The sequence below is a fragment of the Drosophila takahashii genome, chromosome X, assembly GCF_030179915.1.
Source record: "Drosophila takahashii strain IR98-3 E-12201 chromosome X, DtakHiC1v2, whole genome shotgun sequence".
Lineage (NCBI taxonomy): Eukaryota > Metazoa > Arthropoda > Insecta > Diptera > Drosophilidae > Drosophila > Drosophila takahashii.
This window is the reverse complement of record NC_091683.1, coordinates 21,615,882-21,641,604: the sequence shown is the minus strand read 5'-3', so window position 1 is coordinate 21,641,604 and position 25,723 is coordinate 21,615,882. Positions and strand designations below refer to the sequence as shown.

The following is a 25,723-nucleotide window of genomic DNA, read 5'->3' as shown; positions in this document are numbered from 1 at the left end:
ATTTGTTGGTTTTAATCAATTTTTTTTTTTTTATTTCAGGTAAAATAGACTTTTTTGACGACTAATCATAATTAAAATTTGTTCTACAAGATTTTTCTTGTAATTTCTTTCTATTGATTCAAATCAGTTCAAATCGAACAAAGCAGGCCCACAAATTCATTTAAATTTTGCGCCAAAAAGATCAAAAACAATACAGTCCCACAGGGTGATTCAGGTATTTGATGGTATTTTCTGTCCCATCCCTAGCACAGGGTGTTCACAGAGCTACGGCTGTTAAAAAAACATTTTTTTTCGGTCCAGTCAAAATTTGCCATTAAAATTTGCGCCGATTGCAGCGGGATCAGGAGCTCCCTTACATTGGGCCTCCCTTTGGGCAACCCGGAACGAAACCCATGGAGAGCGAGAAGATTCTGATGGCCGCCGGAGTGACGGTGGCCGCCGTGGTGGGAGCCTTTGTATTTTGGGGTCCTTCAGGTAAGTAGAACTATATAATCCATTGATATCTCTGCATTCTAATCCCCTACTGACCCACCTAATAGGCTCTAGACTCCGCCAGCGACGCGGCCAAATCGCCGGGCTGCACAACTTCGGACGCACCTGTTTCCTGAACACGCTGCTCCAGGCGATGGCCGCCTGTCCGCAGTTCATCGCCTGGCTGCAGCTGTACAATAATGCCTCTCCCGATCGCAAGAGCCTCATCACCTCGATGCTAAACACTCTGGAGGTGGTCAACGGCACCCATGCCACGCTGCGCGGCGATCCGCATTCCCCGGGCGCCGTTCTGCGTGCCCTGAATTCCCTGGGTTGGGTCATTCCCCAGGAGGAGCACGATGCCCACGAGCTGTTCCACGTTCTGTTGTCCTCGCTGGAGGAGGAGGCCATACGGCCGCATCCCCTGGGCTGCCTGTCGGATGCTTTGCCAGCGGATAGTGCAGACGATGCGATCAGCTTTGCGGGCACAGCCACTCCGGTCGGTGGCTTCCGACCGATTAGCTCCATGGCGGCGCCGCGGATTGGGGATCAGCCGAACAGACCCTCGAGCGCCATGCTCACCGATTTCCTGAACATGGAGTACGATGAGAGTACCAGTTTGCAGCGCCTGGTGCGTTCCGAGGCCCACACACCGGATTCGCCCGCCTCCGTTTGCGAACGCGAGGGCAACGATCGTCTGGGCTCCCTGCTGCTGGACGCCGTTTCGCCGGGCACGCCGTTCGGCTTTCCACTGGCCAGCGAACTGGAGTCTTCGCTGGGCGGCGAGCGGCTGTCGCGTCCGCGGCAGCAGCAGCAGGCGGAGGAGCAGGGCCTCAATCGCCGGGTCTCCAGCTCGTGTCGCTCGCTGGAGCGACTGCATCGCGGACCCGGCCGCGTGTCCATCTGGTCCAACATGATGCCCAGCCAGGTGGCGCATCCGTTTCAGGGCGCCATGGGCGCCCAGATCGTCTGTAATGGCTGCGGCTCCAAGTCGGCGGTGCGTTATGATAAGTTCGATAGCATCACCCTCAATTTGCCGCCGCAGCGGAGGACTGGTTTGAGTTTGGGCCACCTGCTGAGCGACTACATCACGTCGGAGGATCTGAGCGACGTCAAGTGCGACTCCTGCAACGAGACGACCACGCACACCAAGTCGGTTACGTTTGCCAAGCTGCCCGCCTGCCTGTGCATCCATGTGGCGCGGACCGTGTGGCTGCCCACGGGGCAGGTGTGCAAGCGACAGGACTACGTCCACTTCCCCGAGAGCCTCTCCATGGCGCCCTACAGCTTCGTTCAGCCGCACCTCAACAGCCAGGTGAGAAAATCAAGAGTTTTAATGGGATTCCGCTATAAAATGTTTGATATTTATTTATTTAGTTTATTTAGTTAGTAAATCATACTGTCTATCGTTAAAGGTTACATTTTTTATAATATTTGTTGGTTTCCCTCGAAAACTGTAGCCCTTTCCTTTTCCTATTTGTGAAAATATCTGGTATTTTTCAATTACTTTTAAATAAAAAAGTTTTGGAATAGAGCTTTGGTTATGTAAATGATTCTACAAATTTTTTTAAAAATCAATAATTCAATTTTACATTATTTTTAATATTTTCCCGCTTGCTATTCTAAAAATAAGACTTTGAATAAACCCATTTATTTTATTTCCAATTATTTTATAACATATATTTAATATTTTGCAGGGACTCAGTCATAAAAAGATTGAAATTTAATTCTAAAAACTAAAAAGTTAGTCAAGTTAGTAAATCATACTATCTAACGTTATAGGTTACATTTATCCCTCGGGAACTGTAGCCCTTTCCTTTTCTTATTTGTGAAAATATGTGGTAAAAATAGCATATTTTGAATTAAAATATTTTTGGAATAGAGTTTTTGTTATGTAAGTGATTTTACTTGTGTTTTTGAAAGTCAATAATTGAATATTATATTATTTTTATATATTCCCGTTCCCCATTCTGCTAATAATATTTTTTTCTTTAACCTTATGGAAAATTTGTATTTCCTTTACTTATTAGTGAAAATATGTGGTAAAAATAACATATTTTTAATGAATTTATTTTTGGAATGGAGTTTTGGTTATGTAAGTGATTTTAACTATGTTTTTAAAAGTCAATAATTGAATATTATATTATTTTGAATATATTCCCGTTTACCATTCAGCTAATTATATTTTTTTCATCAAACTTAAATTTATCTTTCCTTTTCTTATTTGTAAAAATATGTGGTAAAAATACGATACATTTAATTGAAATATTTTTGGAATAGAGTATGGTTATGTAAGCGGCTACATATTTTTTTAAAAGTCAACAATTGAATATTGTATTATTATTATTATATTAAATATTTCTTTAAAAATTAATAATTAAATATTATATTATTTTATATCATTTTATATATTTTATACCCGTATGCCATCCTCAAAAAATGTTTAATTTTAAATGTATAAAAAATTGCTTTATTTTTGCAGGCTGGCACTCCCTGGGGCTCGACGATGTCGCTGTACTCCTCCAGCCTGCCGATGAACAATGGCGTGGGTGGCGGCGAGGGCTTCGGCACGATGTTCCCCAAGAATCTGTACCGCCTGCTGGCCGTGGTGGTGCACTCGGGCGAGGCGAACAGCGGTCACTTTGTGACCTACAGGCGGGGCTCCTTGCGGAATGCACATCGGTAGGATGCACTTTATTATCCCCCCTGTATATACAAATAATTATAATTATTACTTATATCGCAGGTGGTTCTACACATCCGATACGATTGTGCGGGAGGTGAGCATCGATGAGGTGCTGAGCGTTCCCGCCTATTTGCTTTTCTACGATCGCGGCCAGCAAAGACAGCTCAACCTACGCTAGTCGGCTAGTCAGCCAAAGAGCTCTCGCATCTTGGGATCATCGGGATCGTCATCCTAGTCAACACTTGATGTGATGGAAATCCAAATCCAAAAATCCTTATTGTCGAACGGTGGCCATAGCGAACACGCGTCACATTTATATATAGATATATATATATATAACTTATTATATATGTACGGGAACCCACGATCTGATCTATACTCGACGGGGTTATGTAATGGTCTCTGCATAATGCATAATGCATATTTTCAGCATATTGCCATTTGAAATCTGCATCACCCTCACGTCGCAGAGAACTCGACTCTTCATTTGTTATCGATGCATTTAAGATTTTTTAAGAATTCCAAATTCATACTGTGCTTTTAGCTGTCTGTATTTAGCAATATACACACATAAACTACCAGTAATTGTTTGCGCGTTATTTCTGTAGGTTAGATGTTCAATAAAAATTTGGAAACTACGTTTGTATTAATATTTTTTGGTTGAAGGGTTTATACTGAAGAAGGGAAAAATAAATTAATTTCAAGGCAAGTGAAATTTGTCCATGGAAAATGTATTGAAAGTATTTCTAATGGGATTAGAAAATTGAAGAAGCAAATATTTCATTATAAAATTATGTTTTTTTATTTATTGAGAGTTAAAAATTGTTTTTTGAAATAAAAAATAAGTTAAAGTATATTATAATATGATGTTTGCTATTTAAATGCTTTCCATAACACATTTAATGTAGGACCAAGTTATAACTTATTAATAAATCAAAATCAAATATATTTTAATTATAAAAATTATAATTATAAAACTATTTTTCTTTAAATATGAAGATTAACCATCAGTTAATTAGTATTATTAAATAAAATAGAAAATGTATACATATTATTATGTTTTCTTTTTTAATGTTTTCTATAACACATTTAATCTCAAATGTAGTTATTATTTATTACCAAATAAATCAAATATATTTTTTATGTAAAAATTAAAAAAATAAAACTATTTTTGTATATTTGAATATTAACCCTCAGCTAAAAATGTTTTTTTTTCAATAAAACTTAAATAAAGTTTTAATCATAAAAATTATAATTATAAAACTATTTTTTTTTCAGTTAATTAGTATTTTATTAAATAAAATAGAAAATGTATACATAGTATTATTATGTTTGCTTTTTAAATGCTTTCTATTACACATTTAATTTAGGAGGTGGTTATTATTTATTAATAAATAAATCAAATATATTTTAATTAATAATATTTTATAGTTGTTAATTGAAAGAAAAGTCTAGAACTTCGATTTCAAAACGCGCCCAAAGTATCGATAGCCGCCATCGATAACGGGCGTCGGGGGTTAATCGGCCGAGTGTCATCGCTTCCTGAGAAGAAGCAACGCGTAGAATTCCAATTTCATTTGCCAAAAAAAGGTGTTAGAAAGTTGCGATTGGTGAAATCTAGCGGGCCAGGATGTCTGATGCGGAGCTGGAACAGACGCCCAGCGCGGGCCAGGTGCCGGAGGAGCAGGAGCAGGCGGCCGAGGAGCAGGAGGATCAGGAGATGGGACAAGATGCCTACACAATGGGCGGTCCGCCGAGGACGCCGGTCGAGGATGCGGCGGCCGAATTGAGCGCCAGCCTGGATGTTAGCGGCTCGGATCAGTCGGCGGAGCAGTCGCTGGACCTCAGCGGCGTTCCAGCGGAGGCCACCGCGGACTCTGCGGATGCGGAGCCACCGACGAAGCGCTCGAATCGCGGCATTAGTCCCATTTCCGAGGACAGCACCCCAACGACCAGTGCTTCCAGCAGCTCCACGGCCAGTGGTTCCACCAGCTCCTCGCGCTGCGACGATATTAGCGAGACGGAGGATCAGGCGCCTCCGGAACCGGAGGAGCAGCAGGCTCCCGCTGAACTACAACCTCAGGATCAGCAGATCGACCAGGACATTGACACCGAGGACGAGCCCTCCTCCAACACGGTCATCTGCGTGGCGGACATTAATGCCTACGCCAGTGGCTCGAATATAGATGACTTTGTCATGGATCCCGATGCTCCCGCCAAGGCCATAATCACCGAGGTGGTCACCATTCCGGCTCCACTGCGTCCACCGCCTCCGCCGCTGCAGCCAACGCAGCCTCCCGTCGAGGAAGAGGTGCCCGAGACGCCCGCCTCGCCCACCGACGATGGCGACGAGGAGCCGCCCGTGGTCGGCCTGTCCTCCTACATGCGCGTTCGCTACATGCAGGAGGTGCACACCGGTCTGCCCACGCGCCTGGCGCCCCGTGATCCCCGCCAGCGCAAGATGCCACCGCCCGCCGTCGTGCTGCCCAGTCAAACGGGGCTCGGCGCCAATGTGGAGGCCATTTCCGATGACAGCAGCGAGACGAGCAGCGGCGACGATGAGGAGGACGACGACGAAGACGATGAGGAAGAGGAGGATGAGGATGACGACGAGGAGGATGCCATGACCATGGAGCACGACAGCACCTCCAGGGAGACGGTGATCACCACGGGCGATCCGCTGATGCAAAAGATCGACATCACCGAGAATCCCGAGAAGATCTACTACATACGCCGCGAGGACGGCACCGTTCATCGTGGCCAGGTGCTGCAGTCCCGCGTCACTGGGCAGCATACTCCCGACGAGTACTATGTCCACTATGTGGGCCTGAATCGCCGCCTGGACGGCTGGGTGGGCAGGCATCGGATCTCGGACAATGCTGATGATTTGGGTGGCATTACCGTGCTGCCGGCGCCACCGATGGCTCCCGATCAGCCCAGCACGAGCAGGGAAATGCTCGCCCAACAGGCCGCCGCAGCGGCAGCAGCTGCCTCATCCGAACGACAGAAGCGGGCGGGCAACAAGGACTACTATCTGTCGTATTGCGAGAATAATCGCTATGATTTCAGCGATCGCAAGATGACGCGCTACCAAAAGCGGCGCTACGACGAGATTAACCACGTGCAGAAGAGCCACGCGGAGCTGAGCGCCTCGCAGGCGGCCTCCGAAAAGGAACATGAATCCATAACCAAAATCAAGTACATTGATAAGCTGCAGTTTGGCAACTACGAGATCGACACCTGGTACTTTAGTCCCTTTCCCGAGGAATATGGCAAGGCGCGCACGCTCTATGTGTGCGAATATTGCCTGAAATACATGCGCTTCAGGTCGAGCTACGCTTATCATCTTTACGCATGCGAAAGAAGGCGTCCTCCTGGTAGGGAGATCTACCGCAAGGGCAACATATCTATCTACGAGGTGAACGGCAAGGAGGAGTCGCTCTACTGCCAGCTGCTTTGCCTGATGGCCAAGCTATTTCTCGATCACAAAGTCCTATACTTCGACATGGACCCCTTCTTCTTCTACATCCTCTGCGAGACGGACAAGGAGGGCAGCCACATTGTGGGCTACTTCTCCAAGGAGAAGAAGTCCCTGGACAACTACAATGTGGCCTGCATTCTCGTCCTGCCGCCGCATCAGCGCAAGGGCTTCGGCAAGCTGCTGATCGCCTTTAGCTACGAGTTGTCGCGCAAGGAGGGAGTGATTGGGAGTCCCGAGAAGCCGCTTTCGGATCTGGGCAGGCTAAGCTATCGCAGCTACTGGGCCTACACGCTGCTGGAGCTAATGAAGAACCGCTGCGCACCGGAGCAGATAACCATCAAGGAACTGAGCGACATGAGCGGCATCACCCACGACGACATCATCTACACGCTGCAGTCGATGAAGATGATCAAGTACTGGAAGGGACAGAATGTCATCTGCGTGACGGCCAAGACCATACACGATCATCTCCAGCTGCCGCAGTTCAAGCAGCCCAAGCTTACCATCGACACCGATTACCTTGTGTGGAATCCGCACAGCGCGGTGGCCCGAGCTCCGGGCAATTCCGGCTAGCATACGGAACAAAGGGACCCCGTCCTGCTGTCATCGCAAATTATTGTCATAGAAGACGATGATGATGATGATGATTAGCTATGTATTTTTTTTCTTTACCCCTTTAAATGTACAAATTGTGGGGCTTACAGCTACAGATTTAAAAACAATAAGCAATGTAATACTTAATGTTTGGTTAACAACTCTTTTTTTTTCATAGATCTTAAGGAGTCTTACGGATAGGCTGTTGTAACTATTATTGTTTGAACCAAATGTATACACTCTGTTGTATTTAAGCTATAGTTTTTTATGAGTAGATTGGAAACCAACATCTAAAACTTTGGAAACTTTAACTTTTGATTTAAAATATTATTGTCTTTTGCAACCTTTTGAAATGTATTACATGTTGTATTACCTTAACAGCTCAATTACTCACAACATTTTTCTTGAAAAAACTATAGACTAAAATACTAAATCTTAACTTAAATGGTATCTAAAAAGAACCTCAAGAAACGAATAGGACGGAATTTTTGGTTTAACTCGCTGTCTTAAGTTAGTGATTCGTTACATTAACGTCATAAATAAAAGAGAAGAAGAGTATATATTAAATACAAACACATCCAGTTTATTTTTTTTATTTTAAAAATATTTCTGTAACATATTTCTTTTTTAATGTTTTAAAAGATAAAAAGAAAAAACCTGAACAGCTTAAGGATTACAAATATAGGCTGTTAAATATATTTTGATATGAAAAATAAAACTGAAAAATATAAATTTTATTTAAATTAAAAAACAGAAGAAATTATTGTTTTATTATAATTTTAAATGAAGAGCTCTGAAAACTATTGCAGGCAGTTAATTTTTATTTTAAAAATATTTCTGTAACATTTCTTTTTTAATGTTTTAAAAGATAAAAAGAAAAACCCTGAAAAGCTTAGGTATACAAATACAGGCTATTAAATATATTTTTATATGAAAAATAAAACTGAAAAATATAAATTTTAAATTAATTAAAAAATTACTTTTTTTTATTATAATTTTAAATGAAGAGCTCTGAAAACCATCGCAAGCTTTCTCCTCTCTAGCTCACGAAGAGCTCTGAAAACTATCGCAAGCTCTCTCCTCTCTAGCGAGGAGAGCACACAATCGATAGCCGCAAACGATAACGCCCGCATCGATAGACCCTTATTTCGCCGGACTTGCCCGATTTGTGTTGTTGTGATTCGGGATATATACAGGATATAGCTTAGCCGGGATCCAAAATGGGCCTGCTCTCGGATCCGTCGATATCCACGCAGAGCAAGCTGGTGGACGGACTGGCGCGCCATGTCCGCAAGGTGTGCTACGCTTTATATGTGGCGGGTGTGGTCTGGTTCTTCTGCTTGGCGCTGCCGGAGTTTAATCATGGAACATATCTCTCGGAAAATGCCCTCTCCCCAGGTGGGTTTGCCTTGATAGCTCTCCCTGAAGCTCCCTTAACTCCTAACCCATATCCCCCACAGGCCTCGTTTATCCCGAGATCCGCATCGACGCCAATCGCCTGGCCATCCAGCTGCTGGAGGAGCTGCAGCGCGAGCGCAAGGATCATTTGTCCACCACGCCGCACGCCTGGATCGCGGCCAAGATGAACGAGTTCGGTCTGGAGACGCACACGCACAACTACACGCTGCGCTATCCCTTTGGCGGCGGCAAGGAGTATCACGGCAAGAATATCTATGGTATATTAAGGGCTCCTCGGATTGCCTCCACGGAGGGCATTGTTTTTGCCGCTCCCTACCGCGCCGCCAGCTCTGTGCACTCGGACATCTCGGCCAGCGTGCCGCTCCTGCTGGCCTTTGCCGATTTCGCGCGGCGCAAGAACTACTGGGCCAAGGATCTGGTGTTTTTGGTAACCGAACAGGAGCAGCTGGGCATGCAGGCCTGGCTGGAGGCCTATCACGATGGCGATAGGGATCTGGATGTGAGCAAGGCGTATCTGCGTCCCGGCAATTTGCCCGCTCGCGCTGGCTCCCTGCAGGCTGCTTTAAATATCGAGGTTCAGGATCTGGAGATCGACCATGTGGATGTGCGAATTGAGGGTCTGAATGGCAAACTGCCCAATTTGGATATGTTTAATCTGGTGCAGCGCATTATGGCCCGCGAGGGCATCGCCTCGGGCTACAAGCAGGCGCCGCGCAAGAAGCGTCGCCACATGCAGTCCGTTTTCGAGCTCAATCTCCGCCAGATGCTGACCATGCTGGCCAGCCAGTCGTCGGGCGTGCCGAATGGCAATCATGGTCTGTTTCATCGCTATCGCATTGATGCTTTGACCATAGCGGCCAATCGCAGGGCCACCCATGCCACGCTGAAGGGCAGTCCGGGATCGGCAGCGGTTCCCCTGCTAAAAGCCATTGAGGGAATTGCTAGGAGCCTGAACAACCTGCTGGAGCGCTTCCATCAGAGCTTCTTCTTTTATGTCATCGTAAACAATGATCGGTACATCTCCATCGGCGATTATATGCCCGCCTTGGTGGCTCTGGTGGCCTGTGCCTTTGTCAAGGCCTATCTTACATGGTCCACGCTGCCGGCGACGAATGCTGAGTTGGAAAGGGCAGCTGGCCTGGTCAGGGAGCAGGGAGAGGAGGAGGAACTGGATACGGATGGCGATAAATTCGAGCTGCCCTATGGCTCCGTTTTGATTTACCTCACCGCCACTTTGCTGATTGGCTTCCTGTGCAACGTGCTGCCCCTGCAGCAGTACTTCCTCGAGATTCCCATGGGCGCCGCACCGCTGACCACCTCGGTGCTTAGTTTCCTCTCGCTCATCGGCTTCATTCTGCCCTTCGTGGTCGTTCTGCCGCCCGGCGGCCTGGAGCTGCTGCACGTGGCCTTTCTGCTCACCTATGGCTGCGCTCTGATCGTCATCGGGTTGCTTAACTTTGCCCTGGGCTTCTTTGCAGCCGTGCTTACGGTGCCGCTGGTCGTCGCGCTGGAGACCAAGGAGGAGAACTCGCGCAGCACGCTGAGGAACACCATTCGCCTGGCCACGCTGGCCATGAATCCCATGATGGTGATCTATGTGATCGTGCTGGCCATGACCTTCTATCAGTTTCCGGAGCTGCCGCTGCAGAAGATCATGCTAAGGGCGGCCACCGCGGCCATGGATGCCTCGGCCTATGGGCTCATCGATTCAGTGGTGAGTTTAAAGGATATAGTTTATATATTTATACCCTTTCAGAGGGTATAATGATTACAGTCAGAAGTTTGCATCTGTCCGTCCGTCTGTCTGTCCGTTTCTAAAAATTCTAGCTTCGGTGATTTTTGAAATATTACCTTCTACTCTTGGGGATATTATTTTTTAAATATTTCTGAATTTCGAATTAAATATTTAAAAAATCGGACGACTATATCATTTAGCTGCCATAAGAACGATCGCAAAATTAATGGGAAAGTAATAGGAAATAAATTTTAGCTTTTTTGGATTTTATTGTATTCTCTTCTACTCTAGGATATGATTTTTTCTTAATATTTCCGAATTTCGAATTAAATTTAACAAAAATCGGATCTTATATAGCTGCCATAGGGAAGGATAGAAAAAATAATGCCAAAAAAATACGAAATTTAAAATTTTTGCGATTTGTAAGTTAATAGGAATGATCTGCAAGGGTATATAAGCCGAAGCTAGCTTCCTTTCTTGTTTGTATTTACATTAAAATAAACCTTACTATCTTTCTTTTTTTAGATCTATGGCAACTGGCTGTACTTTGTCATCTGCACCATCTTCCTGCCCCTGTGGATCATCTGCTGGACCTTGGCGCTGTCCAAGCGGCGGGACTACGCCGATTACCTCGACTTCGATGAGTCGCCGTCCACGTCGCCACAGCCGCCAAAGGTGAAGACGAATTGAGCAGATTTCCATTCAAATGTTACTCAATGTTTGATTGAATGTCTACATATATCAACTGGAAATTATCCTAAGATAAAGTGTGATAAACCCAACAAAAATGTGTGCGATGGCGGTTGCACATGCAGAGAAAATTCCATTTAAATGTTATGCATTTGATTAAATGTCTATGAATAAATGAAGCCTATTTATTAGTTGGATATGTCATTTGTATTGTAAGCTTATATACTTTTAAGATTTTTTGATTGTTTTAAATGGTTTACTTTACCGAAATTCTATGGAAATCCTACTTAATGTTTGCCACTTTGTTTGCACGTAAAACAGTAATGCATATTTGCCCGCCCAGGAGTTATTATTTCCTTTGTCAATCCTCCCAGGTTCCCGGTTTTTGTTGTTTTTGCTGTTGGCCAGTGGAGGACAGGAGTTTTTCCGTGGAGTGGTGCTCAGTGGAGCACGTGCCTCTTTGAATAAGTGGAAAACTTTTCGACTATGACACGCAACTTAATTTAAACTTTGCACCGCTGCTAGCTTCGTCTTCTTCGTCGTCGGCGCTGGCAATTAGTTATGAGCCAGGATTTGGCTCAATCAGGGGCATGGATGCATGGTGTCCTCGGAGCTGCAAACCGGTGACTGGGTGGCTGGGAGTCCTGCACTTGCCGCACCGTGTTTACCGGCGCCATTCAATCTGCAACTTAACAAGAAAACTTTGCTCACACACAGATTCAAAGGCAGACACAAAGTTGTCCTGGCACAGTGGTAGTTGCATACGAGGAGGCATTAGTCAATATAGTTACTAAATAATAAATACAGATTAAACAGATTTTAGTACCATTTATTATTTACTTGTTTTAGGGGAAATCCACTTTATATCCTACATCAACCATTCATCATAAAAAGCAAGAGAGGACGTTTAAGTCAATTACCTCGACTATCAGATACCCGTTACTCAGCCAAAGCAAGTGCGAGAGAGATGGAGACATGCATGCAGCAAAGCGACTGCTTGCACTGCTTGAATTTCATTATATGCTTGGCTCATAACTTTTTAATGAATGGCCCGATTTGAAAAATTTCTTCTACATTTCGATAAGTATTAACAAGGACAACAAAATGGCATTTATACTTCTTCGAATTCTTTAGGATGTTAAAATGATTACCATTCTTAAGCAAAAAGTAAGAGTTAAAATAAAGTAAAATTCTATTATTATTTAAGAGCCCATTAATTGTAAATCCAGTCCAAGAAACCAGTTAAAAATTATTATTTTTTTATAATCTAATTAAGATTTAAATTTCTACGCAACCAAAATAAACCAAGGGGTATATAAATTGCATTCATATCTTTATTTAAAAGCTAGTCAATTGGGAGGTTGGCTTCATCAAGGACCTTCTTCTGGGTTATCTTCTGACCCTGGGGACCATCGCCTGCTCCGGATGCCTGCATATCCATGGGACGGTCTAGCTCCACCATATTCGATACCATCTCATTTTGATATTCATAAAGATCGGTTTGAGTGCCCTTGCCGTTGCCCTCGTCTTCATATTGTTTCTGATCCTGATCCTGATCTTGAACCCCCTCTTCCAAATCCATCTCCATCTGCCGCTCCTCGTAGCGTTTCAGGGTGCGAAGACATCGCTGGCGTAGCTCCTGGACATGTTGGCTCTCGGAATCCGCCTGAATGGCCTCTATGAGGTATCTCATCGAGCGCCCACTGTACTCCACCTCCAGGCTGCGGATCAGCTCGGCGTCCCTTTGCATCTGACACTGGATGGCCACCTGGCGTTCGATGGCCCTGGCATCGTACAGCAGTTGATCCAACATTTCGTCCGTCTTGCCGAACTGGATCATCAGATCGTCGGACTTCTCCAGGGCCAAACAAAGTTCCCGGGCCTGTGGGCATCGTGGCGAGGGCGGCGGTGGTGGCGGTGGCACCGGCAGATGGGCCGTCAGACACTGGACGCCACGAGGAGTCGTCTTTACGGGTTGTTTCGTACCCTTGGAACCCGAGGATCTAACGGTGTTTGCATTCTGCTTACGTTTCGAAGCAACTTTTCCACAAGCAGTCTTCGACGACGACGAGGGAGTTTCATCAATCAGCGAATTCTTGAGACATTTTGGTACCGCCATCTCCAGGGATTTTTCCAAGGATCCATAGCCCTCCATGCTGGTGAAATTCAGACGGCGCGCCAGATAAACCACATTGTTTAGAGCCTGATCCAAAGCCAACCTATTGGCATTCGCGCCTTTCACTGCCTCCTCCTCAACTTGCACCCCATCATTCGGTTCGGAGCTCATCTTTGCCCGAGTTCCGTGGAAAATTTTGGTTTTAGAAATATGTAGTATGGGTTATAACCCTATATACAAGATATATAACTCCGCGGTTCTGTGTTGGTTAGGTCAGATCTGTGTGGTATTTGATTTTAGATTTAGGAGTGCAGTGACCGAATTGTTGGGCTAACGTTTCGTGTGTGTTCCAGTTCCTGGAGTTGGGATCAAGTGCTGCCAGGTGGGGAAGGGCCTGCTTAATCTACTTAAACATATCATGTTTTGGGTCTAAGTATGAAGTGTATTAATTATTCAGAGCAAATTCGCTATTAAGCTCTTCGGACTCAATTCCTACACCCAAAAAAAAAATCGATATGAAACGTAGATCGATTTTACATTATTTAAGATCAATTTTAATTTGATATGAGGCCAGGTAAATTTGACCTGGTCGAAAGGAGTATTTCATGTAAAAACGATATGGGTTTTGCATGACCTAAAATTTACATGGCCATATTGTTTTTACGGGAACATGTTTTTTTTTGTTTGTAGTTAGGATTTCTTTTCTGTTGTCTAATTTTAAACGTATTTTTAAATACAGTTTTAAAAATATATTAAATATATCTGTAAAATATATTGAAAAGGATATGATAATGGATGTAAGTATATTATCTTAAATCAGTTTCATAATAGTTTTAAAATTATGTTAAATTATAAATTAATATTTTACTGTATAATTTAATTTAATTTAAATATTTTATTTATTCTCTGGTTAATAGGTAATTAATTTAGAAATATAGTTTTTTTTTCAGGATTATAAATTTTTCCTATAATAGGTCTCTATTGAAGCCCACTGTGGCTAAACCCTTTCGCATTATCCTTTGGCGCTCACAAGCTGCGAGACTGCAGGATAAAAGATGCAGGGAGGTCGATGGCGAGGGGTTAAAATTGGCAAGTTGATGTCACATAATTGCCCCTCGAGCGCTCATCTTAATTATTGTGCTTGCTGACTTCCTGTTGCCCGACTTAATTCCCCGTTAAAGCCAACACACTCTCTGCGGTCGGGATAGCCCCACCACCCCCTAACCCCCCTTACCACACCCCTGGATTTCCCGTTGCTGCGTGTGGAAATAATTAAAATTGTTCGAAGAGCGAGAGGTGTTGCACTTTCCCGAGACGGCGAAAGGGATGGGAATAATGAGAAAGGGGGATTTATGGGGAATATATATATTAACGTGTCAGTGAACAGAACTTTCCTGGCTGCGAAGGGGTTAAAGATAAATATGATGACAGGCTGATCGGCACTCCGATAAAAGTGCATACATATATTATAAATATGTTCAAGTGGCCGTGTAGCCTAACGGATATGGCGTCGGACTTCGAATCCGGAGGTTGCGGGTTCGAATCCCGTCATGGTCAAGCCGTACTTTTTTTTTCGAGTGCCTGTTTCTCTGATTAACCAAAGTGCCGAACAATAGATTTACGCTTCCTTAAAGAACTTGTCGAATTGTTCCAGTTATATGGCGACTAAAGTTTAGGTTTTTTTTTACTCCGATTTGCTTCTGTTTTAATGAAAAGTGAAAAGTGGGGAAACAAGTGCGGAATAGAGGAATACCAATCGAGAGCTTTCAATTTGTTCGACCATTGTTCTGGCTTTGTTTGCTTTGGATTCGGTTCTTCTCTTCTATTTTTTTTGCAGCCGTGCTTTACTTTCGAAAAGAATTGAAACTTTGACAGTTATTTGTGTGTTTTGTCCGCCCTGTCGAAACAATGCAAAGCGGGTGGGGGAATACAGTCACATACCCCCCAAATACCCCTATATCTACATATTGTATATCCCCCAACGGGGAGTCACGTTGCACTCCATTTTTGGAAATGCCAACGATGAGAACAAAAAATTGCGCAGGTGAAATGGAAAACAAACGCATAGAAAGCCGGGAACAAAACAAACACCCAAAAGATTTTACACTCGGGTGAGAAAAAAATTTTTTTGTATTAAATTACTAATATATAAAATAATATGTTATTTAATAATAAAACTGTTTCAGGGTCTTGAAAAATTCGAGAAAATTGTAAAAAAAAAGTTGAACAACAAATGGTGAATTTTTTTTTAGTTGGATTCAAAAATGCCGAATTTTTTCCCAGTGCAGATGCTGGCAAAAGCGAAGGACACGAGTGCGGGAGAAGTGAACAAATAACGAAATAATATTGCATGCGAATAAAAATTCCGTCAAAACTGCCAATTTCTCTCAATTTGTAAAGTTTGTTGAATTTGGCATTTGTTTTTTTTGTTATTTGCTATTTTTTTTCTGCCCATTGATATGTTTCTTCTGTGTGTGCAGATTTTCGTGGCGTTCGAAAGTTTTTCAACTAGTTGGGGATTTTTTTAGTAGTCCTCATCGGCTGTCTTGAAATTTAATTTCGGCCTGCTTCCACTTAGACTTTTTCAATACTTTGACGCTGCTCTTAATCAAAGTTTGCCCAGCGACAATAAAACTTGCGATTTTATTTACAAACAATCAGAGCCTAGGATGGGCCCCTCCGAAATGGGAAAACAAAGCCCCATCCACAAAGAAATCGGGTGGGGGAAAAGGGGGCAGGGGCAGGGGAAAGGCGGAGAAAGCAAAGAAAGCAAAGAAAGGCGGAGGCCGTTGGATGAATGACAAACGAGGCCGGAGTAGGCAAACTAGAAATGAGTGGAGTGCATGAGGGAATTTACCAAATTGAGCGGGAAAGGCCAGATACTACAGATGGGATATACAGTTAACACCCAATACGATGGACTTGCCCACTTATTAGCTGGGGAAAAAAGGTAAGATTATAAAATTTGAAGTTTCATTTTAGTATTAACCATTATATTATTAAATTAATTTTTAATTTTAATTGTATTACTTTTTATTAAAGAGACTGAAGAATTCGCAAGTTATAAGATATCGGTAACAGAATAAAAAAGTTCAGCCATCCAAATAATAGTACATTTTTTATAATTTAATTCGGTTGTGACTGTAACAATCTTTAAATGTGAATTTCATTTTTAATATTAAGTAGTTTTGTCTTGAAAAATTTTTAAATGGTTTTTATATTGTACAGTGACTTTGAAGTGACACTGAAGAATTCGTGGAGTTCGGATTACTAAGAAAACTTCATAAATTAATTTTGGATCAGATGTCCAAAAAATAGTTTAAATTTAAATAAAGTTCAATTTGAATATTAAATAGTTGTGTCTTTTAAATTTTCTAACTTGTTCGTTAAGTCATCTTAATATGCTGAAGAATTCGCGAATTCAAAGATTTTGAAGGTAAAATAAGTAAAATGAATTGATTTTGCACATCTGATGTATGATAGTTACCTTAAATGGGGTTTGACTGTACCAATCTATGGATGTGTTTGTGCTGGTTGCATTGGGAGGCAAAGAGATAGTACAAAGCAACAGCTACCCGTATGATGTTTTTTTATTGCGGGCAACTCTCGACGTGCTCCCACACACACACACACACGCACACGTTATCAACAAGATAGAGAGGGGAAGACATGAGGTGAAAGAGAGGGAGATATACAGCCCGGGTGAGTGTCTTTTCTTAGTCCTTAAATTCAGCCGGAATTCAATTCCTTTCCCTTTGTCCCTCGTTGAGCAGTTGTTTAGCACATTAAGCCACTAAAACAACTAGCTGGTGGAGAGAAGGAGAGGTAACATCAGGGGCAGAAAGAGAGGGAAGACGGAAGAGGGGGTCCTGAAAGAGAGGGGTAGATGTTGAGGAGAGGTGCCATAACAATCCCTCTTTTTTCCTTCGAGTTGTCAGCTGTTTTACGGCCAAGTTATGACGTGCCTCCGTCACAAGGCTTAAGTACGTACAAAAAAAAAGAAAAGATTAAAATAAAATAAAATGAGAACAAGGAAAAATAACTAAAGACAAAAAACGGCTACTTAAATACCCTACAAAAATATATGTTTAAAGTATTTCAGACTAAAGCTACAAAATATTTAAAATATTATTTAGTTATTAAAGAATGTTTTCCTTTTTTTCCCTACATATGTACTTTATATTTATATACCCTTTGTAAGAGTATCAAAAGAAAAAGACAAGCAACAAAAAAGTCGAGCATGTTGGCCTGGCCAAAAAGGTAGGAAAAGCCGGGAAAAGGAAAACTTTTATACGCTGCTGTCGCTGGCGAACAGAACTTTTGCCTTTTATGTCCTTGTCGTCTCCTATCAGTGTATGTATATCTTTCCATATAGCATACTTACATACATATATATACATTGCATGTCATGTGTGTGAGTGCTTATGGCGTTTTGTGTGACATTTATTGTCAGTTAACTGTGACAAAGTTTGGGGACAAGCATACACGGCGCTATGAGGCATCTGCACAATGTCATCCTCTTGGCTGGATGGATGGATGGATGGATGGATGGATTGATGGGCGGACCTCGGAGTAGGCGACTCGGGTTGTGCCCCAAATCCCAATCGCACAACATCACTGCGACTTTATTGTCTAAATATGTCGGAGAAGGCAAATTTTGAAACCCCTATTCGTATTGAATTGCAGGTAAAAAATGTTAGTTACATTTAATAATGAAAGATTCAAAACTTTAATCCCCCAGTTCGAAAATGTTAGGCGATCTGGAGAGCATTAGGAAAATCCTGCCAGCGGAAAAGGCGGCCACAGGTGGATGGGAAATGAGTGATTTTCCGGAAAATTCCATGGAAATGGCCAGAAAAAATCATCGAGGAACGGGAAGACTGTGCATGATCTTTCGACTGGGAAAGCATCCACGTTGCGAGTTCATCAATGGATTTCCTCCAGCCGATTCAAATACACCCATGTATGGCACAAATAATTATAATATTAAATAATAATAATTAAATAATTATTTCTATAACTCTAAAAATATTTTGTACAAAGAAAAGACTAAAATGGAACCTTAATCACTGAGAAATATTCTTACTAAATACAAGTAATACAAAATCAAATCCATTTTTAAAAGATTTTATTTGTAAAAAAAAAAAAAAAATACGAATATACAAGTTGGAATTTTTTTTTAACATTTGTGTTATATAAAAGTTCAAATAGATGGTTCTAATAGTTATGAGATAAAGAAAGGGAAATCTGTAAATACTTAGAAAAATATGTTGTCGTAGAGAATATTTCGAAAATTGTTCCATAACAGTTATAAGAAACTCGTATTTTTCTAGAAAATAAAACCCTGACTGAAAGGGCCAGCTGATTCAGCGAATATTCCCGCACTTACAAGGGATTACCTTTGACCTGAGATGTAACACTCCTTCGCTTGTTTTATTTGCTTTATTGATGAGTCATCAGCAAAAGGAAACGGACGGAAACGCACTTGATATGCTGGCCGGGTTATGGCCGGATTTTACGATCCGAGTGGGAAACGTTTTCGATTTACGCCAAAATGGGTAAGTGTGACAGCAAGCATGTGTTGAAGGGACATAAAAAGGAGTTGGGGAAATTGATTGATAATTGATAACGCAACACGGGTTCAGGTTGTCGAATATATCTATATACATATATTGTAAATGTTGTGTAGATAAGTTAAGATAAGGGGAATTAGAAATGTTAATATTATATTTAAGGAAACTATTATAATGGAATTTTTGATAATTCAAGTTGTGAAGATAGATATCTATCTATATTGTAAATATTGTGCAGATATGTTGGAGGGATCAGGAATGTTAATTTTATATTTATTTGTTTAATTATTTATTTTTATATTCTGGTTTTAAAACAATTACAAATGGCCACCAACCAATTTTTTAGCTATAGCTTCTAGGCCTTAAGCTAGAATATTATACTTAAGAAACTATTATGTTGGATTTTTTCACATTAAACCTTTTCCAGTTGAATATTTTGCTTTGCGGTGAACCAAAAGCCAGTTGCTGCGATATCTTTGAATGAATGAGAACGTCTGCCTTGTGCTTCCATGTGAATTGATTTTGGGAACGAGATGAAACCGGAGGCTGTCTTGATTTCGGACTCGTTCTACGTTCTACGGCAATTTATGTTGGCAGAGTCCGTCGTCCAGATGTTTGGTCGCATATGCAGATTAAGTTGGAAGCAGATCATGTTGCCCAGGACGAGGAGGAGGACACCAGGACGCCAGGACTGCTGGACTCCGGGACTGGGAACCACAAACAGATGCCAGACATAAACGAAGGAGACGGAAATGGGGCAAACTAAACTGTTGTTGGCTTGTTAGGCAGATGGTAGACATAGCCCCAGCCGGATGTGCGCCAAGGATATGCTTACAAGGCAAACAAATTTACCCATAATGCTGTCAGATGCATATCGGACTAGCCCGGACTCGGAGCCATCCATTATTTGTATACCCTTACACTCTCTTACACTCACTGTTTCATCCTCGCATTATGCGCCCACTTAGACGACGGTGGGAAGGGTATTATTTTCCTTTTGAGCTCCGAGTTCTGGGCCCCCGAAAAGAAAATGCAACTGGGCCTTCTTGTTAGCCTGAAAAATTTGTTGATTTTACTACTGCTGCTGCCAAGGCACAGGACACCAAACTTTGGATTCTGAACTGAGGCTCCATCGCCTGCTGTTGCTGCACTGCGCGAAAAAAGCCACTGATTTCAATATAATTATAAAATCTCTATAGAAATATATCAGGAAAAGCTAGAACCTTCTCTAAAAAATAAATTGTTGTATATTTTCTAATAAATAAAATATATTGGTCAAAGAAACTTTATATGGTTTCTGAAAACAAAATAATAGTCAATTAAAAAAAATAAAGCCGAAAAAAATTTTAGAAAAAAAGTAGATTAAATACACAAACAAAAAATTGTTACAAAAAACTATTGCTAAAACTAAAAAATGTACCTATGTATACTACTATTAAAGACAGTGAAATGTTTTTAGTTTATGATTGGCTTATTTTTTAACAGTATAATTACTTTAAAATAAATGAAGTTCTAAGGATAACTATTATATTGACCAATTAATTATAAAACTAAAAAAAATGTATAGTACTATTTAAAACAGTAAAACGTTTTTGAGTTGGGTTTCATTGGGTTCAACTAATAGTAAAATTATTATAAAATTAATAAATTTTATTGGGTGTAAAAAAAATTTAAAATAAAAAAGTTCCTTAAAAATGGCACCTTATTTCTCTGAGTGCGCCGCCTTTGCTGCTGCAATTCTTGAAATATTCACAAAGCAAAGAGAAGATGTCCTGGTTGAGAGGGAAATTGGCCGCCCGCTGGGATCCGTGTCCGTTGGCTGTTTTTTGGTTGGTGATAGTGCCGGCCAGATGGCCACGCCCCCTTGCCCCCCTCCCACGCGCCTACCGCCCCCAGGAGGGGAGGTGGTAGAGTTGCCTAGGCTTCTTGTGAATCTTTGTCAGCCGTTGGTGCTTCTTTCACGGTATGCATCCTTTTTGTTTTTTTTTTTTTTGGTCCTGGCAGATGAATGATGCTGCCTGGAATGCTGCTGCTCCTGCTGCTGCTGCTGCTGCTACTGCTTCTCCGCCGGATGTTCCGGTTGTGGCCACTCCGGGCCAAAGGAGTTGGGTGGACCAAACCAGGACCATCATTTGTGTATTTGCAGACAAATTGGATTTCAACTGCGGACTGCTCCCTCGCCAGCCAGCCGGCTTGCTCAATTAACTTTGTTGCCCAGATCCAAACAGGCCATTTCTCAGACGTGCCATCCTTTCTTCCTTTCACTTGTGACTCCTTGCAGCTGCCGCTTCCTTTTGGCCACATCCTCTTGGCCGGCATCGTCCTGTATCTGTATCTTTGTATCCTTCAGCCCTCGTTTTTGTTTCTTGCGCTCCTTGGTCCACACATCGAGAGTGCATGCTTGATAAATGGCCAGTGATTATGCCACTCCCCCGGCTGCCGAAATCGAATCGAAATGGGCGGATTAGTGATGTAAGCCACAAATGCACATCGATTAGCATCGCCAAATGGGATGGGAAAATAAATCGAACGACGGGGTCGAGATCGATGGTTTTTGGGCCATAAAGCAATCGCATATTGATTCCGACTCACTTTTTCTAGTCCCATAAAGCTTAAACTTCTCTCCATTTAATTTCTATTTATTTAGAATTTTTTTTAAGATTTTTTGCTCGTTAATAATTGATTTAGTGACATTTTACTTTGATTATTCCCTGTCAAAGTTGCAACTTTGTAATTAAGTATGCCTTGCAAAAAAATGCAATCAATACTAAAATCAAATTTGAATAATTTAATGCTGGATTTTGTCTATTTACAGTGTGGGATGAGTAAGCCCGCATTGGATAAATGCACAAATTTGCTATATTTATTTATCAAAATGCGTGATATGGACACACTGGCCCCGGGCGATAAATGTTTGAGCAAACAACCGCAAAAATAAATGTAAGGGTTGAAATCGGAGTACCATGCCGAAAATATTATTCCCTTTTAAAATTATAATGAAGTTATTAAAATTAGAGATAGAATTTTTTTCAAAATATAAATTCTTATTAAACATATTTTTTTTATATTCTCAAACTACTTAAACTAAAAATTCAAAAAATAAGATTGTTTATTAATATTTTACACCTAAGGTCTACTTCTTTTAATAGGCATATAATAATCTTAATATTCCTTCCATTAAAAAGGCAAATATAAAGCCAAACTATTAACAATTTTAATTAACATTATTTCATTAAAATTATAATTATATTTTTGTAGAAAAAAAAGTTGTTTGCAAAAAAAGGACTAAAAACTAAAACAAAATTAAGATTATAATGTAAAACATTTTAAATATGTATATATTTGATGTTAGGGCAATCAAAGGAGTAATAGAATAATAGTTAGCTGGGCTGAAAAGGTCCTTGACAGCAACGCGATAATGATTTCCGTTTTCACACCTCGCTGCGACACAAAGGATGTCAAATGAAAAAGTGCAAGCAAGGACGTCGACAGGGGCGTGGGTGGCGGGGGTCCTCACCCTTTCCCTTACTCTTTTTTTTTGCTGTTTTAGAGGGGCTTTGGGGGAATGCCGACGGCAACAGCGGAAGTGCAGCATTTGCACATTTCCGGCGCTGCTCACTCAGCCCGTGCATAATCGATTAACTGGCGCGCATAAACATGACCGCAAATGTGCAAATGCAAAAACACAGGGGCGTTGGTGGTTTTTCAGGGGAGGGGCTAGGGGGAACTTTGTAGCGGGTGATGTCGACATGCATAAATGCAAATGCCATGGCAATACATATGCAAATTACTTTTCGCACACTCTGGCTCACAAAAATGCACCGCAATCCGGACGGATACGAATACCGGATACGGGTGTACGGTTAGCACTACGTTCTACGGCCATGCCCACGAAAAGGGGGGCGTCTGCTTCTGCTGGTTATAGTCTGCCACTAATTTTGTGTTTTCTCTGCGGGCTGGCAGCCACTAAACTAATTGCCAACTGAGACTATACACCCCATTTCCATCTGCATTTCCCTGGGAAATCGGCAAAAAGGATGCCGATACTGATACACGGATGAGGATGCCGATGCCGATGGATGGAGATCGAACTGCACGGCGAAGAATTAGTTATGGTTGGACGGGCCTGAGATAGACGAAGAAGAAGAGTGCACAGCAAAACACTCTGGAATCAATTGCGAATATGGTAAACAGTTGAATAAATTCCAGGAAATTATGTTCTAGGCCAAACATTTAAAATAATGCATGTTTAAACAAATAAATATGCACTATTACTCAGTCGAATAAATAAGTAAATTCAATTAATATTGCTAGAAATTCATGGCATTAAATTATGTTCTAATCAGCGAAATAAATAGATAATTAGATAAATAAATAAATAAATAAATAGATAAATAAATAAATAGATGAAAAATAATTTAAAAAAAATGAATTCATAAATAAACAAATAAATAAATAAGCCCTATCACTTAGTGCAATAAATAAGTAAATTGAATTAATTTTCTAGCCTTTTTTTGGCTTTAAATGGAGCAAACTCCCTTCGTCGGGTAATTAATAATATAAATCACATTGAAATTTGGTCAACTATTGAAGGCCATTCGACCCTCCAAAGTCGGAAAAACCTTTGCTTTGCCCTGCCGAATTCCCAGCTGTGTAATCGATCTGATTTTGGGGTCATCACCCAGTATCCAATATCCAGTATTCAGTAGGTATCCTGTATTCAGTAACCAGTATCCTGTAGCCAGTGTACATTATTCCCCAGGACAGGACATCCACACTCAGGATGTCTTGTTTGCCTTCGAATTACTTTGGAATTGACAAAAGGGCTCTTGGTCGTTTGGTCGGCTGTTGGCCAAAGTCCCGGTGAAATTTATGACCCTGTCCGGATTTCGACAAAAGGGGAGAGCAACCGTATCCCGAATGGTGGAGTCAAGTAAATCAGAGAGCAAAAATGGTGCAAAACTTTTGCCTTGATTTTTGGCAAATTAATTTTAGTTAAATTTCAACACGTTTATTTCGTGTGTAAGGGGAGGGGTGAAACCCTACAAATTGTAAGCCAGGGGCGGTGGTTTTTGAGGGGGCGGAGGGCCAAAAGTTCGGTGTTCTCTGGTACATCGTGTTAGAAATTTCGAGGCGCATAACTTTTGCCATATTGTTTTTGAGTCGTGAGAGAAAATTGAAAAAGCGGATGAAAATTTTGCAAGGGAAAGTAGGGAGGGGGTGTGAAATTAGAAAGGTGGTTTGAGGCTTGAGGGTTGGCTGTTTTTCAGGTAATGGGGTAATTTGAGGTGCCCCAGTTGATGCAGACAATTCGGGAAGCTGAGACAAAAGTATTCCCGGCGGTTGCCAAAGTGCCCAAAAGTTGCCTAAATTCACTCCACCCTCGAAAATATCCACCACCTCGTGTCTTGATTTCTATAAAGTCTATTGAAATTGCCTTATAAACAAGGCGAGTGTCCAAAGGAAGGTGTGTTGAAATGGGAAAATGAGAAAATCTTAAAGTCAATTTCAAAGGCAAGCAAAAAGGCTTTGTTACTATTTTTAGGCGGTATTTTTGGGCCCCATTTTGTGGGGTTAATAACTGAAATTATCTGCAGCAACATGATTATTTGTAAGAAAAATAAAGTTTCTAACAATAAATTCCTTGTAGGTGGAAAATAAAAGGTATTTAAACATTCGTAGCATACTTTTTTGGGCTGCGTTTCAAAATAAAACTTTTGGAGGAAAATTATTTGAATAACAAATCTAAACATAATTATTTGTAAAAAGTAATAGTGCTTCTTAAAATAAATCCCTTGAAGGTGTTTAAAACATAAGCTATTAAAAATTTTAAATGCCACATTTTATATAAGTCAAAAATAAAAAGAAAATATCCCTATTTTAGTTGGCCTGGACAACATTTGCAGTGACTGCCTTAAATTCTTTTTGTGGCATTGTCATTATGACCACGTCCCCCTTGGCCAGCTATTTATTCGCTCGTTTTTATTTTCCTACATTTCCCATCTGCTATCTGGTGGAAGGAAGGTCCAAGGAACAGGTCCTTTTCCGGCTGCTGTTGTCGGTTTTGTTGATTCCTAATCAGAAACGTGTTTGCATGCACACTGCCATTGAGGGGGTGCTGCTGCTCCTGTCTTCTGAGTGGGTGGAAAAAGGAGAAGGGGTAGGAAAAAACAGGGGAGTGGGGGCAAATCGGAGGAGGCTGTGGCCACCCGTTCCTGTCGCTTGAGTAATGGCTGCAATAGGCAACGTGCTGTCTTCTGCAACGCTGGCAAAACTAAGAAAGAGATGCTGAAAATAGTCTAAGAGGAAGGGAAATAGTGGTGCACTAAAAAAATGGTATTCAAATAAAAAATTTAAAAATAAATGGATTATTTTATGATTTTTCACATTTTTATCTTAAATATTGCCTATATTTTTTTTTTATTTTCAATATAAATATTAAAAAAAATAAATTGAACAATTAGACATTTTTATACCCGTTACTCGTAAAGTAAAAGGGTATACTAGATTCGTGCAAAAGTATGTAACAGCTAGAAGGAAGCGTTTCCGACCCCATAAAGTATATATATTCTTGATCAGGGTCACTAGCCGAGTCGATCTAGCCATGTCCGTCTGTCCGTCTGTCCGTCTGTCCGTCTGTCCGTCTGTCCGTCTGTCCGTCTGTCCGTCTGTCTGTCCGTCTGTCTGTCTGTATGAACGCTGAGATCTCGGAAACTACAAAAGCTAGAAGGTTGAGATTTCCCACACATATTCTTTGGCTTCCTACGCAGCGCAAGTTTATTTTAGCCGAGCGCCACGCCCCTTCTAACGCCCACAATCGCCCACTAACAATTTTAAAATGGGTCCTGCGCCCACATCCTTAAGGATTTCCGATAAGTATAAATGCAATTTTGTTGTGTATATTTATACCTATCGAAATGTAGAAGACATTTTTCAAATCGGACCATTCATTAAAAAG

The 25,723-nt window shown here is 41.6% G+C and overlaps 5 protein-coding genes and 1 non-coding gene across 8 annotated transcripts; 5 read left to right on the top strand and 1 right to left on the bottom strand.

Annotated features, from left to right (window-relative positions):
* The first annotated feature begins 190 nt into the window (after positions 1 to 190).
* Usp30 (ubiquitin specific protease 30) lies at positions 191 to 3,796 on the top strand. Its single transcript, XM_017153858.3, has 4 exons — positions 191 to 474; positions 540 to 1,786; positions 2,954 to 3,153; positions 3,218 to 3,796. The coding sequence occupies exons 1-4, from the start codon at positions 393 to 395 to the stop codon at positions 3,333 to 3,335; spliced, it is 1,647 nt and encodes a 548-aa protein (XP_017009347.1). The 5' UTR covers positions 191 to 392; the 3' UTR covers positions 3,336 to 3,796.
* An 876-nt stretch (positions 3,797 to 4,672) lies between these two features.
* mof (males absent on the first) lies at positions 4,673 to 7,805 on the top strand. Its single transcript, XM_017153803.3, has one exon. It carries the CDS (start codon positions 4,788 to 4,790, stop codon positions 7,209 to 7,211), a length of 2,424 nt encoding a protein of 807 aa, XP_017009292.2. The 5' UTR covers positions 4,673 to 4,787; the 3' UTR covers positions 7,212 to 7,805.
* A 532-nt stretch (positions 7,806 to 8,337) lies between these two features.
* GAA1 (glycosylphosphatidylinositol anchor attachment 1) lies at positions 8,338 to 11,273 on the top strand. Its single transcript, XM_017153843.3, has 3 exons — positions 8,338 to 8,630; positions 8,693 to 10,365; positions 10,912 to 11,273. The coding sequence occupies exons 1-3, from the start codon at positions 8,453 to 8,455 to the stop codon at positions 11,074 to 11,076; spliced, it is 2,016 nt and encodes a 671-aa protein (XP_017009332.2). The 5' UTR covers positions 8,338 to 8,452; the 3' UTR covers positions 11,077 to 11,273.
* Positions 11,274 to 12,398: 1,125 nt separating this feature from the next.
* On the bottom strand, positions 12,399 to 13,566 carry LOC108065543 (uncharacterized). Its single transcript, XM_017153551.3, has one exon. It carries the CDS (start codon positions 13,361 to 13,363, stop codon positions 12,422 to 12,424), a length of 942 nt encoding a protein of 313 aa, XP_017009040.2. The 5' UTR covers positions 13,364 to 13,566; the 3' UTR covers positions 12,399 to 12,421.
* A 1,110-nt stretch (positions 13,567 to 14,676) lies between these two features.
* Positions 14,677 to 14,749, top strand: TRNAR-UCG (transfer RNA arginine (anticodon UCG)). Its single transcript has one exon. It is a non-coding gene; the product is annotated as a tRNA-Arg (tRNA).
* Positions 14,750 to 17,785: 3,036 nt separating this feature from the next.
* On the top strand, positions 17,786 to 19,924 carry LOC108065462 (uncharacterized). 3 transcript variants are annotated; one of them, XR_011419736.1, is made up of 4 exons: positions 17,786 to 17,878; positions 17,934 to 18,155; positions 18,526 to 18,750; positions 19,193 to 19,924. XR_011419736.1 is itself a non-coding variant. In XM_070218962.1 (3 exons), exons 2-3 carry the CDS (start codon positions 17,941 to 17,943, stop codon positions 18,243 to 18,245), a joined length of 225 nt encoding a protein of 74 aa, XP_070075063.1. In that variant the 5' UTR covers positions 17,786 to 17,878; positions 17,934 to 17,940; the 3' UTR covers positions 18,246 to 18,333. The 3 variants fall into 3 exon arrangements, 2 of the variants coding, with proteins under 2 accessions (XP_070075063.1, XP_070075062.1); XM_070218962.1 differs by lacking the exons at positions 18,526 to 18,750; positions 19,193 to 19,924 and adding an exon at positions 18,236 to 18,333; XM_070218961.1 differs by lacking the exons at positions 18,526 to 18,750; positions 19,193 to 19,924 and having other exon boundaries at positions 17,934 to 18,220.
* Positions 19,925 to 25,723: the final 5,799 nt, after the last annotated feature.